General features: G+C 37.9%; 1 protein-coding gene across 1 annotated transcript in view; it reads left to right on the top strand.

The window, feature by feature from the left end:
* The window catches only part of PEX5L (peroxisomal biogenesis factor 5-like), a gene marked incomplete at its 5' end in the record, with an annotated part of 37,537 nt that extends 24,772 nt beyond the window's left edge, over positions 1–12,765 (top strand). Inside the window, 7 exons of the mRNA XM_010021535.1 lie at positions 5,343–5,459; positions 7,348–7,491; positions 8,326–8,396; positions 9,603–9,800; positions 11,118–11,283; positions 11,656–11,813; positions 12,555–12,765. Coding sequence (XP_010019837.1) covers positions 5,343–5,459; positions 7,348–7,491; positions 8,326–8,396; positions 9,603–9,800; positions 11,118–11,283; positions 11,656–11,813; positions 12,555–12,759 — 1,059 coding nt within the window. The remainder of the gene's footprint in view (positions 1–5,342; positions 5,460–7,347; positions 7,492–8,325; positions 8,397–9,602; positions 9,801–11,117; positions 11,284–11,655; positions 11,814–12,554) is intronic.
* Positions 12,766–16,012: the final 3,247 nt, after the last annotated feature.

Genomic DNA, 16,012 nt, shown 5'->3' with positions numbered 1-16,012 from the left:
TAAACTGCAGTCCATTAGTCTGAAAACATCTAGAACACTTAAGGGATATTTGGATTTAGGTTTAAATTTTAGTGCCTGTATTTTAATAGTCCTCTAACTCAAGTTTTATACCACTGTAATTGCAGTGTTGGCAGTTCTTAATCTCTTCTTAGATTAATATTGGTTAATTACAAACAAAACAAGGCCAAAATCATATGCTGGCTTCTAGCTAGAAACAGAATTTCTCATTTAAGAAGTTAATTTGATTTTCGTGATATGCTAAGGTAAGACTACATGGTTTCTACCATGGTTTCTTAGGATTTTACTGGACACCATAAAACTTCTTGTCTTAGCGTACAAGGCTAAAATGGACACAATCAGTAAGCTAGCTGTTTTATGAACTACATACTGAAGGCATTTTTCTTGTATTTTCTGAGTGCACTGTTTTTTTCCGCTCAAATACATTCTTTATAAAAATCTGCTGGTGATATACAATAGATTTTTTGATGCCACACATCATACACATTTGCTCCTGGCAGGAAAGAAGAGATTTGCTTTCAGATTGCCACTGCTTAAAATGCTCTAGATGTTACTAATTGACTAATTGCACTGCAGACTGATCCTTAAGATGGGACAGGTTTTGCTATAATCTGTGATTGTGATACAGGGAATCTTCTTTCTGTTACGGTCAGTGGTTAAGCAGATGATATCAGTACTCTTGCAATTGCCAGAGACTATGTGTGATGGGGAGTTCTCAGGCATTCAGCAGAAAGAAAAATTAGTTGAGGCCAACCACAGATTACAAAACATTACTGAATTACTTTACAGAGTAAAGTATGAAGGAAAATATATAGTAAAAAATACCCCTGCACGTTAAAAGGTCGTTCTGAGGCAACAGATTGTTAAAATGCTTTAATGTAGCCTCACAAACAGCTATTAAAAAGAATCTAATTAAATGCTTCCCTAGCTGTGCAGCAGTCTTAAATTATTCTTTTTGCTTAAAATAGAAACTTGGACCAGGTAGTTAAAATGTAAAGGAAAGGATTCTTCAGGATCTTGTACAGCAGTTATTTGCATATGAAAAGAGTTGAATTTTCATCGTAGCTAAAATGAAGAGCTAAGAAAGCTAGAGTGATTGAAATAAATTGCAGCCCATCTCAGAAAGATTAGTATTTTCTTAAGCAGAGAATAGATACAGTTCACAATTTATTCTTTAGGCTTTGGATATTCCTGTAATATTCTTCAACTGGGAAATCTCCAAGTGGCAAGATTAGCCAGAAAACTGGTGAAGAAAAGGAAGCAAATCTCAGGTTCTTTGTGGCCTAGTTCGAAAGGAATTAATTAACAATTCAGTAAATGAAGACACCAAACTTTATCCTCCACCCAATATTCACTTTAGAGCTTTGGGAATGGTTTTAACATGTCAAACTTTGAGATTAATGAAGATCTGTGAGGTAATTCTTTCATAAGAAGGTTTAAAGATGTCTATGCTATTGGGGAATCTTTTAAGAATAAAGAGGCAAGTAAATCAGCTTTTTTACAAGAGAGGGTGCAGATTCCCTTGCAGTGATTGGGTGCTTGCAGACTTTGCTACGTTTTCAGTCATTCTGGAAACTGGGTATTTGATTTTTGCATCATCCCTTTGCTATACACGAGAGAAGCACAGAGAGCCTAGAGTCTTCATGATTTGCAAGTGCCAGTGCCGTACCAATTATGTTTTAATGTAATCTTTCTAATAATTACCTGTTTTACCAAACATTAGTACTTCTGAGTTTTTTAAAAATGCAAGCATGGGGATTCAGGTCCATCCTGTACCTATATTCTGTTAAAATTATTTTTATCATCCACCATTCTATTGGTAACAAGTTAAATAAAAATGAAACCAAGAAAGTGCAAAAACCTTCCAACTCAGAAAAAAAAAAAGCTATTTTGGTATTTTCTTATTCCATAGTTCCTTGATGCAGAGATTAAATTGCAGATGAGACACTGTTTTGTGAGCTTACTCAAATTTTGAGCTGTCCTCAGCATCATTTTACTTACATCACCATGCCATAAGAGCCATCTGCTGTATGCTATACTGTTAGAAGCATCAAACAAATTACAGCTAAATTATGAGACAATAATAGGAAGAAGATGGGATTAATTTATTCTAGACTAGGAAAATATAATTCAGAATCATCAGCTTTGTGGTTCCCATGAATACCAATTACAATCCTTTCTGTACCTATGGTATTCCTGTGTTACTATTTCAACATCCCTTTTGGATGTGTCTAAGACTGCCTAAAGCACAGGTTAAATTGGGACATAGGAGCTTGAGTATTCACATGTGTTTATTTGGTAGTCTCTCAAGTCACAGTGGGAACCTTTGACTTGATATACATTCTATTTCTAAACTTTACCAAAGAAAGAGGCATATTTCAAATTTTGTTTTGAGAATATACCAGCAAAGGAAATCTTATGTAGTTAGCACATAAGTTTAACTTACCATGTCTTTCATGTTGAAGAGTACAGTGATGCAGTAATTCAAAGAAAGAACAACCACAGAACCTTCCTTTCTTCTGCATTCGTCAAGAAGGAACACTGCAAACTAATTTTTGGCAGTACAGGAGAGGCACAATTTTACTCTAAAAGTTATAAAAATATGTAAATTTAGAAATTAGTCAGCAATATTCAGGAAGTACACTACCCCACACCACCCTCTTTCTTTGTACCAGGTGCCATAATTGTGCATGATCCGGTCGCTCAGTGCAGCTCTGTCGTACTGGTCTTGGAAACCCCACACACTGGATGTACTTAGAAAGCTGTAGCTGGGACTAAGCCCATTTAGCCCAAACAAGCAAATCTTTGCTTGTATTTGCAAATTAGCAGCTGGGTCCTGGCCTGTGTCCAAGTGGCATATTTGAGACACATTCTAGCAAATCAGGTCTTCTCCCCACTATATTTTTTCTCCATGGCTACTTGAATGCATAGTAATTCATTAGCTTTTTAAGTGGAGTATGCACATAGTGAACTTCTCTGTGAATTATAAAAATGTAATTAAGCAGCTAAATTTGAACTTAAGACTTGAAACCACTTATATGCTTGCTTACGATCTGTAGAAATGTGATTTCCAAATGCCAGTGCTGTATCAAATATGTTTTAATGTAATCTTGCTAATAATTAGCTGTGGTTTACCAAAAATTGGTACTTTTGAATTTTTTAAAAATGCAAGCAGGGAGATTTAAGTCCATCCTGTACCTGTGTGAATCAAACCATTGAATCATAAGGGATTATTGTGGGAAAATACAAGCAAAAAGTCTAATATAAAAATTATATACATATATACATGTATTGAAATATCATTAATTCTATAAGTTTAAAAAGGCATTACTGATTATTTTTCAGTAGTGTTATTAATATTCGTCTGTAGGAAAGGGAAATTTCCAGTCCTTTACCTCCTCCTTAATCTCAAAATTACTGCCAGTAAAAACATGGTCAAGTAATTTTTTCTTCAGTGCAGTGCAGATTTGCACTGAATGCAAAACATCTGAGAGAGACATCTGTTGGACAAGGTAGTTTAATGGATTCAAGTGCCTCTGGTCATGGCTGATAAGAGTAAAAGAGGAAACGCTCTGATTCATTATCCTAGACTTTTCAAACCCTAAGTGGACATTTCAGCACAATCTCTCAACTTTTTACAAGACACCATTTCCTTCAAATTTGAATCAAAGCAAATTTTGAAACCTTGGAAGTTGTCATGTAACAGAGTTGTCAAGTTCTGTTCACTTCTATGACAAAGAGTGGAATCTCCTATGCAGGAGTGAATGATTCACATTTGCTTCCTAATCCACAGAAGAACATAGCAGGTACCTTCACAGATCCAATAATTGTCTAATGCAGACATTTCTGAGTCTCCTGGAGCAAAGTGCTGGATATCAGGAGGCACATAATGACATTTTGGCAAGAGCCAAAGGGAAAACACCTGTTAGACTTCTAGAGAAGAAATGTGCCTTGCCATTTGTGAAAAGTCACAATTTACAGCGGCCACACCTCATGTTAGCCAGCACAAATCCTCCTAATCCTTTACATCTAGGTGTCAAATGTTCTCACCGCTGACTCATTCTAGATATGGTAATAGTCTGTATTTTCCTTTTCCCAAGTACCTAAGGAGGGTTGTAAAAGCGATGCAATAACAGACTAAGCTGTGTTTTTGCAAATCATGCCTGGCTATGGAACAGTAGCAAAGTGGTCACATTTTTAATGAAGATTCAGACAAAACTATCTGAACCAATTTATAGTACCTTCAATTCGATTAGCAACTCACTCTCAAATAGTTCTGTCTGAACCTCAATGGAATTATTTGTACTGTTGTCTCCGACATAAATAAGTTGAGAAACTGTGCCCTCTGTAGTGCCAGTTCACTGAAGTTCTGGCCATGACGTTGTAGGAACTGGAGAACTTTGCATAGGTTCATAGTGCTGAACATATATTCTGCTATGGAACTGCTTTTCAGGGATTCTGACTAATGTGTGGAGGCTAAAAGGATAGCACCTTAACTTGGATTCTCCCCCCCCCCCGCCCTTTTTATTTTCCCCTTTTTTAGAAAAAAAAAAAAATAAAAATCAAAACTATTTCTGTTTCTTGGCATTATTTTTTAGGAGCCATCGTAGTTCCCTCATTACACATCCTAAATCTCATTCTTTCATTTCTGTTTCTCTTGTATATGCATTTCCCCTTGTCTTTGAGCTGAATGTTGATCTTACTGTACAGCTTTAGATCCTCTTATAGATTCCTCTCACCAGCACAGTATATGAGGCAATATTAAGATTTCTCCATGTCAAAAAGCCCCACTTGATTAATTCTCTTGTGCAAACACCCTCTGTCTCAGCTTTGACATTACTTTTTTACATAGTTGAAAATGATGCTGATTATACCAAAATGGGATGCTTGTTCTCTTTTAAATGGTTTTATCTATTGTTATTCTTTACTATGTATGATTACTTAATTTATTTGTTTTTAATTTCTTTTTTTTTTTTTGGCCAGGGACTAGCAGCATTCATTTCCTTTACATTTTATGTAATACTTTGCCGTTAGCATCAATAAGGTGCAGTGTAAGCTGCTGATTCAAACAGAGCATACACTGCCTCTGAGATAATAAAGAGTTTCTGTTGATGAAATGCATTCCAGTACAAGAGAGGAAATTTAATTATATGGAATTCCAATTATGAGCTGTAGTATTTCAGTCAGTATGATTAGTAATAGAATTAATACTGCTCAGCAAAATTGCCAGACTCGGACCACTAGTAGAAAGAAATTAAAAGTTTACCATTTTATTTTAAAGTTTTGTTGTTCTTTTCTTCTCTTTTTTCCTCTTTTTCTTCTAGTCAGACACAGAGTTTTGGGATAAAATGCAAGCAGAATGGGAAGAAATGGCTCGCAGAAACTGGATTTCAGAGAACCAGGAAACACCAGGGCAAGTCACCATCTCAACCATTGAGAAGGTAACACAAAGGTTTTTAATATCCTTCCTGTGAAACTTTGAGATGAGACTCAGCTGTTCAAGGCAACCCAAGAAAACTCTTTGGACACAGAAGCTAATTTTCCCAAAAGAACTCATTCTCTTTGACTGTGAGTGGCGTGGATTAAAAAACCTTATCATAGTGAGAATACATTCTCACTATGTGTGAGACTTGCACACTGCCAGAATTCCGCTGGAAGGATCACAAAGCAAACTGCTAGGTTATGGGCACTTTTGAAGACGGGCACTTCAGGAAAAGCACCAAATAAAAAAATCTGGGCTGGCACATTCAAACACTGTTAAGTATAGAAATTATAGAGATTCTGTCTCTCTTCTTCATTCTCTCCATCATATATTTTAATTTAGAATCATAGAATGGTTTGGGTTGGAAAGGACCTTAAGATCATCTAGTTCCAGCCCTCTTGCCATGGGCAGAGACATGTCATCCTAGACCATGTCACCCAAGGTTCTGTCCAACCTGGCCTTGAACACTGCCAGGGATGGAGCATTTACCACTTCTTTGGGCCCATTCCAGTGCCTCACCACCCTCACTGTAAAGAACTTCTTCCTTATATCTAATCTAAACTTTCCCTGTTTAAGTTTGAACCCATTGCCCCTTGTCCTATCGCTATAGTCCCTGAAGAAGAGTCCCTCTCCAGCATCCTTGTAGGCCCCCTTCAGATACTGGAAGGCTGCTATGAGGTCTCCATGCAGCTTCTCTTCTCCAGGCTGAAGAGCCCCAACTTTCTCAGCCTGTTTTCATACGGGAGGTGCTCCAGTCCTCTTATCATCCTCATGGCCCTCCTCTGGACTTGCTTCAGCAGCTCCATGTGCTTCTTATGTTGAGGACACCAGAACTGGACACAATACTCCAAGTGAGGTCTCACAAGAGCAGAGTAGAGGGGCAGGATCACCTCCTTTGACCTGCTGGTCATGCTTCTTTTGATACAGCCCAGGATACGGTTGGCTTTCTGGGCTGCAAGTGCGCACTGAAGCGAGCTCATATTCGGTTTCTCACTAACCACCACCCCCAAGTCCTTCTCTGCAGGGCTGCTCTGAATCTCTTCTCCACCCAGCCTGTAGCTGTGCCTGGGATTGCACTGACCCAGCCGCAGGACCTTGCACTTGTCTTGGTTAAACTTCATGAGGTTGGCATCAGCCCACCTCACAAGCGTGTCCAGGTCCCTCTGGATGGCATCCCTGCCCTCCAGCATATCAACCGAGCCACACAGCTTGGTGTCATCAGCAAACTTACTGAGGGCGCACTCAATTCCATTGTCCATGTCACCAACAAGGGTCTTGAACAGGGTCAGTAGCTTGATCAGTAATTTGATTTTTACTGTGTAGCTGATATTAGCATACACCACTTACACTGCAGCAGCAAGTGCAATTTAAAGAAATACTAAAATAAACTCAGGTGTTTGCAACACTTCTGTATCTTGAAGGTTAACTGAAGATTTCAGGGTATTAACTGAACAGAATCAGGTTACAAGCACTGCAGGGAGTCAACTGCTTGGTGAATGCTCTCCACCATCAAATTTGATCAGGCCCATGCTAGGTTCAGTTCTGCTGTTATTGCAGACAGTAGGGAGTTGTTGCCATTATCTTTGATGGGAGCAGGAAAGCCCAACATGAGTACCAGTAAGTATTACTGCAGAGCTAAAGTAAAATTAGAGAGAAGAGAAACATAAATGTCCAGTGATGCTAAGTTTTTACACTTTTTGTCATTGACATTTCAGGGAGGGGGGCTCGTACTATTTTCATAGAACACAACATGTTTACATTCATTTGGGAAACAGTCATTTAATTTTATAGAGATGCCATTCCTTGCTGTTGTGCTTCATCATGGATCCATTATCTATCTTCTCCAGGGTTATTATTTCCATACTGAGAATCCCTTCAAAGACTGGCCTGGTGCTTTTGAGGAAGGACTGAAGAAAATGAAAGAAGGTGACCTGCCAGTTACAATCTTATACTTGGAAGCTGCTATTCTACAAGAACCCAACGATGCAGAGGTATTCACTCATGCACCTTTTATAGATAAAGAAAAAGGGGACTCCCTTTTGATGGAAAGATTTCAGGGCCCAAACCTCTGCTAGTCATGACTGACTGAATGCTAACAGTGGTTTTGAAATAGTGTATGCCTTGAAAGGTGAGCTCTTCATAAGATGAGAATCTGTTTTTGAAATTATATCATTTCCAAGTTGTCATTTAAAAGCATTCAAAGGATATAATATTTCAAACCTTTCCTTCTTTTCCTGATGTTTTCAAACTATCTTTTAAACACTACTATTCAAAAGATGAACATTTTTGATTTAACAAGAATGTTGACAAATTTTTTAAAGTTACATTTATTTCTGAAATATTGATGTTTTCAACAAATACATATGTGTCAAGTCTGTTTTCTGTGAAACATGAAAAATATTTACAGTGTATCTAGGTCTCTTTCAATCTATTGCTACATTAAATTAAGCAGCAGTGTTTTGAAAAGCAGAGAGAATCCCCAGACATTCTTGAATTCCTTGAATCTATACTTCGCTGTTCTTCACTGTTTTCCATCAAATTCTAGCAAAATCTAAAATGTACAGTAATTCAAATTTAAGAAATCATCATGTGCTCACTGACAGAATACCTCTGCATTCATTCATTATAAATGTTATCAGGCCCAAAGATATTCAAAACTGCACCGATTTGTGCTGTTGGTATGCACACTGTGGAAAAATCTGCAGCTAGTGCTGGATAGATTTGCTATTTTTGTTCACCCTGCTGCTTAACAGTGGTATTAGTTGTAACTCTGCTTGCAGTTGGGTATATATAACAAAATAACACCATGATGATTATTTTTGCAGGCCTGGCAGTTCCTGGGTGTAACACAGGCAGAGAATGAAAATGAGCCAGCAGCCATTGTCGCCCTCCAAAGGTAGATGAAGATAATTGCTAAATAGGGGTTTGATGAGTATTAGGTAGTGCAGACCTACATATATTTAACATCATACTTATCTTGTAATATGAAGCATTTATTTAACTAAATAAAGCACTGACATAGATATACAAATCTTCCCAGTGACTTAGAGGGATGACTAGTGATTAATATTGCTGGTTTATTAAATAAGTGCAATATTTAATCTAGTAATTTAAGTAGCTGCACAAAAAGAAAAGTTACAGGACATTATAAACATGAATTAGGCCTAATGCAAACGAAGTACCTTTTTGATATTTTAGCCACTTGGCATGTTTTCTGTAGTCTGTCCTTTAATGAAGAAGTTTTCTTAATTGGAACGAGCTCGCTTCAGCTGCTGAACACTAAACTGACAACATTTTTAGGCTGATAGAGATGCAAAGATCACAGTATGCTTGTATAATGTCAGTTCCAAAATATCAGCATTGTTATTATCTTTCCATAGTCAGTACCCACTCCATATTCAATTGCATTAGCAATGTTAACCATCAAGTCATTTCACCTAAGGATACTCTAACTTATTTATATGTAACTTATTAGCTTGCCTGGTAGAAATCCAAGGGGTTGCCTGATTTCGGGCTTGTTCATCCCCACCATTTTGATAGAAGCAACAGTGACATTCACAAAATAGACAAGATTCTGGTTTTGGTTGATGGTATATAACCATAGAAAGACCACCTGAGTTGATTTGTTTCCAGCTTCCTAAAAGAAAAACCTGGGATTCAGCATGACTGAGAAGATTCTTGTGGATGGAAGAAATTTTGTCTTCAAAATACTTTTTTTTATATAGCTGCAAACCATTTTAAACCACTCACTTGAATTTACATAAAGCTTCTCTATTTACTAGACAGGTATTATAAAAATGAATCTACCTACATTTACTCATAACCAGAAGGATGTAAACAAAACTTTTATGCATACGTTAATATACATAAGTGCATATGCACAGCAATGTGCATGCATACGTGTGTGTATATACATACATATAATGCACTTACCACAGAAAAATACAACAAAGTCCATTCATTAAATGTATTATTGGCTAGATCTTACTTGTGTGAGGGATTTTCATTTTTTTTTTTTGACACAGATTATTTTGAAAGAAATCAAGAATTGCATTTGCTAAAAAAAAAATACGTCACTATATTCTTATTTTCTGCATTTCAGGTGCCTGGAACTACAGCCAAACAACCTAAAAGCTCTGATGGCCCTGGCTGTAAGTTATACTAACACTGGCCATCAACAAGAAGCCTATCAAGCTCTAAGAAACTGGATAAAGCAAAATCCAAAATACAAATACATAGCTAAAAGCAAAAAAGGGTCCCCAGCACTTACCAGGAGAATGTCTAAGACATCAGATGAAAGGTAAATACAGTGTAAATCTCAATGGTGGAAATTTTAACATTACTAGAAATGATGGTGGATGCTGTGCCCCCTTAATCTGCAGACGTCCAGCCTATCCCCTACAATGGAAGACTCAATGTGACTAGTGGCAGGAGGAGGGAACCAAGGCAAGACAATTGGTTTAGCAACTGAAGGATGTATCTTGTACCATCACTGGAAGTTAAAAAAAAAAACAAAACAAAACAAGCCACCAAAACATTAATAAAGAAGCTAAAAAGACATGCTTCCCCTCAGCTCCCATCACTTTCTTCTGACCCTGTCTGCTGCCCCTGTATTCTCACATCTGCATCTTCATTCTTCAGCTGCTTCCAAATCCATACCAGGCCTGTATCCTGCTCTACGTGTGTGTTCTCCCTACTGTTAAACATATTTCCTATATCCCTACCAAGCCACATGAATCCAGGAATGACAGCCATTTTTCAGTGGGATACGGCTTCAGTTCACTGAAAGTATTGAGAGGTAGCATCTGATTGTTTAAAAGCTATTCTGGTTCTAACCAAAGAGATAGTGTAGTCATTTTATTTGACTTCAGCCTAGCATACTGTATTGGGAGCTGGCAGCCATTTTAAATAACAAACAAAATCATGAGCTGGCAGCCCTTCATCGTGATTTCATGAGGCTGATAAATAAGTAGTGCTGAATTGCGAGATGCAGGATGCACTCATTACAGGCGTAAGCATGATTTATAGAACTAAATCACTAGAGCTCTCTCACTGCTTGTCATTTTGAAGACAGGCCCTTATCACTAAGAAGCCCTGGGCCGACAAGATAATTCAGTATAAGCAAAAACAAACCATAAAGTTCTGCTTAATTGATAAGTGTGTTATCCTGCTTTGGCTTCATCCCACTGACATCTGGTGGTGTCAGTGCAAAGGTTTTATGACTCCTACAGTGGCTACGAAGGACTTAAAATTTGGCATCTTTCTTCTGAGGTCTTGACCGGTTGCTTGATCTATTCCTATTTAGAATGACTACTATTTTTGCCAGTAAAGAACTGTATTACATCTGAGAATCTCATCTGATTTTAATACTTTAATAAGCCTTCATGTTTTCTCACTTGGGTTCATAGCTGCACTATGACTTCATTATATAGGTGAACTTTTTTATTCTGGCACCTGGAAGTTAATCTGTGCTGTGATGAAGCTTATTTTCAAATTTTTAGTGTATCTCTTCTGATAAATTGCACTATGATTTCAATTTCTGGCTATGTAATCAATACTGCAGTACTTGCAAAGAACTGTAAAACTGAATATTAAGCTATTTTTCACCCTTATCTAGCTCATTACTTGAAGAAGTCAAGGATTTGTATCTGGAGGCTGCTCACCAGAATGGTGATATGATAGACCCTGACTTGCAGACAGGACTTGGAGTTCTTTTCCACCTGAATGGAGAATTTAACAGAGCAATAGATGCATTTAGTGCTGCTTTAACTGTTCGACCAGAGGTACATTTTATGCTTTTACATTTTTAAGAATTTAGCTTTACAGGCCATTTGCTTTCTCCCCTCTTGATCCAGCTAATATTAATGAGATGTCACTTCAGCCATTAAAATTTTAATATCTGAAACAGAAATGTTAATTACAAGACAGTCCCATTTAGAAGCAGATTTATATATGTCCAATTTCTAGCTGTGTTCTGATTGATTGTACTAGTTACGTAAAGCTGCCTATAATCAGGAGTCAGAACCTCACATTCCATGTCAATTACGAGAAAATACGATACTGTTATTTTTGGCAGTCCTCCTTACCTTGGAAGCAAAACCGAACTATTATGACCCTTTTTGACACCTACAGTAGAAAACTCATTTTCCCACCAGGACTATACATTATGGAACCGTCTTGGAGCAACCTTGGCAAATGGGGATCGAAGCGAAGAAGCTGTTGAAGCCTACACACGTGCTTTAGAAATCCAACCTGGCTTCATTAGATCCAGATACAATTTAGGGATAAGCTGCATCAACCTAGGGGCATACAGGTAAGTTACAAAAATGTGTAAACAAACAAGTGAGGAATCGTAACAACAATGTGAAAATTCATTTTCTAGCTGGCGCTATCTAAGAAAAAAAAATAAAATATGAGAATATGGCTCCATAGTCCCAGCTACTGTAAAAGTTTGAAATTTTTTTTACAAAGTAATAACAAATCAATAATACTTTTCCTATAGCCACAAAATCTACATAACAGAACTACTAAATTTCTATTAAAAGAAAATACATCCCTCATTCAGCAAGCTGCTTAAATATTTTGTTTAGCTCTAAGTCCAAGTACTCTTCTTATAACCAATGGGATTGTTCCCACACTTAAACATAGTCCTGTGCTTAAGAGCTTTTCTAAAAGAAAATGTAAGAGCCTGTCTTTAGAAAGGAAACTTCAGTTAAACTGCTTCATGTAGTTAATGCCATCAAAAACACTTTCAGTACATCCTTCAGGAATCAAGGGTGATTCCAGGGTCTCAGCTGCCAGTGTAAGACAGTTATGATGATGGGGAGCTGCACAGCAAGGAAGACAATATCCCCAGATGTATGAATAGACTGAGCTCTGCATTACTAGCTACCACATCCATTTGTTTAAAGAAACTCAAGAAAGAGTAACACAAAGAGACTGATGAACTACACTGTAAAATAATGTACTGTAGTCTACCACAGAACTTTCTTAAGTTTTACTCTAGCTGTTAAGCAAATTACATTGCTTGTTTCTTTTGTCTTCTTCCCTACAGAGAGGCCGTCAGCAATTTTCTCACTGCTCTCTGTTTGCAAAGAAAGAGCAGAAATCAACAACAGGTTCCCCATCCTGCTCTATCAGGCAATATTTGGGCAGCACTGCGAATTGCTCTGTCTATGATGGACCAGCCAGAACTATTTCAAGCTGCCAATGTGGGTGATCTAGACATTCTGTTAAGAGCTTTTAACCTAGAGCCATAATAAAAAGTATCCACAAATTGATTACATTGTATTAGGAAACAGAGAACTCTTTTATATCTCATCTCATCAAGACCATATTTTTCAAAAGATCATGGCTGTAGATCAGTAAGGAAATTCCCTTGGACATTATTTAAAAAGGAAAAGTTCAAAAGCACAAAATATTGTACATAAATTCAAACTCAAAGGATTGAAACAAGCTGTGGCTAACCTGACAAAGCCCTGAACTATATGAAGTAGCCATTTCTAAAGAATCTTCATCCCGTGCAAGCTCTATCTCTCTCTATATGCACAGCTATACAAAGAAAAAAATATTAAAAACAAAGCTAGATAATCATTACTGCACATTAGAATGGAAGCAATGCATCCAAGGAACCTGCTTAGTAGCTCCTTGCACTATGCCGACATCACTTTGCCCTAAAACGTGGATTCCCTGTCCTTTGTTTTCTTTGTTGAAAAGTCCTGTCAAGGTTCATTTTTAACATAGATCTGAGAACAGATGTATGTAAAATGGACGTATTTTGGTTGAATATATTTATTAGCTGGCAGTCAAGAAAATTTTTGCTTCCAAATGTAACATAAGAGTTGTGAACCATGTGCAACATTAAAAGAAACATCACGCATGGAGGTCTATGGGATTAGGCCATGTACATATGGGAAGGCCAGGCGTTGCCAACAGAAGCAGTAATTTGCACTAGAATTGTTGCTGTTTAAACCAGCTATCCCTGATCTTGCACAGAGCACATCTGCTTCAAAGGGGCTCATAGCAGGATCTGCAACTATGTACTTACGCACTTTACTCTTTCTTTTTGTAAGATAGTGCTATGCTTTTATTTTAGTTACTAACAACAGAATGTACAGGATAGCCTTGTTGGCATAGAGGACCAAATATAATTTCCTGAAATGTAATGAGAGGGTTTTCAATATTCTTGTGTTTAAAAAATGCAAATACAGTATAAACTGCAATATTCATTAGAAAGATCATTCTATTATCATCAGGTACTGCACACATACATGCATGTGCATGCACATACATGCTGTACGTGAGTTATGACATTTCAGAACATATTAATCCACAGATCTTTATTGCAAATAAAGAAAAATCTTCATAGGACTTAATGCCTGCAGACCATGCTCAAGGGAAAATTTTCCCTGAAAAAGTTGGTCTGTATAATGCTTGTAGGATTGAGACTAAGATTTGATCCTGCTATTACAGCAAGCAGTAGCAAAAGTCTCAGTGATCTCCATGATAGCAGACTAAACCCTTACATAACATCAGTACTTGTAGCTGCCTAAAAATGTGTGTATATATATGCACATACCATCTTAATTTTCCCTGACTGGATGAATGGGGAACAGCATTGGGGCATTACATGATGAAAGGATTGATTCAGCTACAATCAAACACATTTAGCTCAAGGTGAATGTGTCAATCAAAGACAGGAATAGAAATTTTTAAGGTGATAATTTTCGGTTGCTGATATTTTTCCTGTACAGTGAAAGATAAAAAGCCTCATCACATGGCTACTATGTTGATCTGTGGTCAGGAATTCAATGTGCAGGGTAGGTACTGAAATGTGTTGAAGTGGGAGAAACAGCACAATTCCTACAAACAGCATTGAAAGAAAAATCCAGCCCGATCAGCTGGATTTAAAAAAAAACAAAACAAAAAAAAAAACACCAAAAAAACCCCAAAACACAACCACCAAAACCCTGCAAAGATCACAGAGAAAGAAGCTCTGTGGGAAACAGCACAAACCTAATGTTTCTTGCAGCTGTCTGGTTTTTTGAGCAACCACTCGAAGGAAAATTCCATGTAAGACAGCGTAATCACTGCATCTAATCACCAACTATAGTTTATTAAATAATCAATTTTCATTAAAAAATAAAAGGCTTACCCCACACTCTCTCCCACAGAATACAGATGCTGAAACTACTATAGGAATTTTTTAGTAGTGCTTTATTAATTCATCCTTTACACATGTATTCCTATTCAGCTATAGAATGTTTTGTAACTGATTCCTGCAACTTTCTCTAAGGATTAGTTATCAAGGACTGACTGGGAGTGTTGTTTTAGCTAAGTGGGCTGCTGTACGCGTATCTGCTGATAACAGTTTGCTCTTTTGCTTTGATAGCGATGTGGGATAAGGCAGAGCAGAAGGTGCAGTGCAATTGAATGTGGAAAGTGATACGAAAGAAGGGAGGCAGCTTTGAGAAGAGGCTATAAGGCAAAAGCAATATGCTTAGATTTTGCCTGATGCCCTGCCATCGCACAAATTCTTCTAGAATATCCTCTGTGCAGTGGTGTAGGATAATCAGTACTTATCTAGAGGAACTGGCTGCTCAAGGGCTTTATTTTTATACCTTTCAAATAAAATAAAAACAACTTAACTGCTTGACTTCCCAGAGCCAGAATGACAAGGGGCATTTGATACTGATAGCAGTTCACTAAACCTCTTCTTCTCTAGGATGTGGACAAGTAACACAGCAACTCTTTTAGGAAAACCTAATGCATCTCCTAGTGACCCCAAAAGGAGCAGACTGAGTAGACAGTTTTTGGTATATCCTGGAATGCACTGCTCAAAACTGCATTCATCTGCTGATACATGTCCACACCCACGTGACTGGTGTGAGGAAAGTTGTCTGTGTACACCTAGAGACAAATCACTGAGGCTGAAGTCTGCCTCCCAAGAGGATACTCAGGCCTCCAGTTCATCACGGGCACTGCAATCCTGCTGTACTGGACACAGGCTACAAAGCCTATCCAAAGAGATTGTGCACACTCTTGGAGGTTAGCCTATTTGCTCCAATCAACCATGTACCACTGACCAAGACACTGCATGAGGGAAAGATTAAAGCAGACAGGGGACAGTGGCACATCTCCTTACACCAGACACCAGTTCTGGCCTGTCTGTGTGGGGGAGTGGCCGGTGACTGAGCTCACCTCACTCTAACAGCTCAGGCTCCGCAGCTCTTGGTACTTCCGGGAACTTCTTCAATATCCTGAGCTTTATTGTCCTCCTTTAGCCCCCACTGCCAAGCACTGTCAGTGCAGAAGACATGATTAGATATAGCTTTGATCCAACCTTCTCACAGTGTTTCTCAAATATTCAGTGGCAAGCATGTATATTTGCCTGAAACAGCAAGAGAAAACATGTGAGGAGGCTGCAGCATATTAACAACCTAAAGAGGAAATTCATCTACTCATACTTCTAACCAAGCATGAGGTAGGATAAGCAAGGCAACTCATGAATAG

This window comes from Nestor notabilis, unplaced genomic scaffold, assembly GCF_000696875.1.
Source record: "Nestor notabilis isolate BGI_N333 unplaced genomic scaffold, ASM69687v1 scaffold23579, whole genome shotgun sequence".
Taxonomy (NCBI): domain Eukaryota; kingdom Metazoa; phylum Chordata; class Aves; order Psittaciformes; family Psittacidae; genus Nestor; species Nestor notabilis.
Note: the sequence above shows the minus strand (reverse complement) of the source record. Positions and strands in the feature narration are given on the sequence as shown.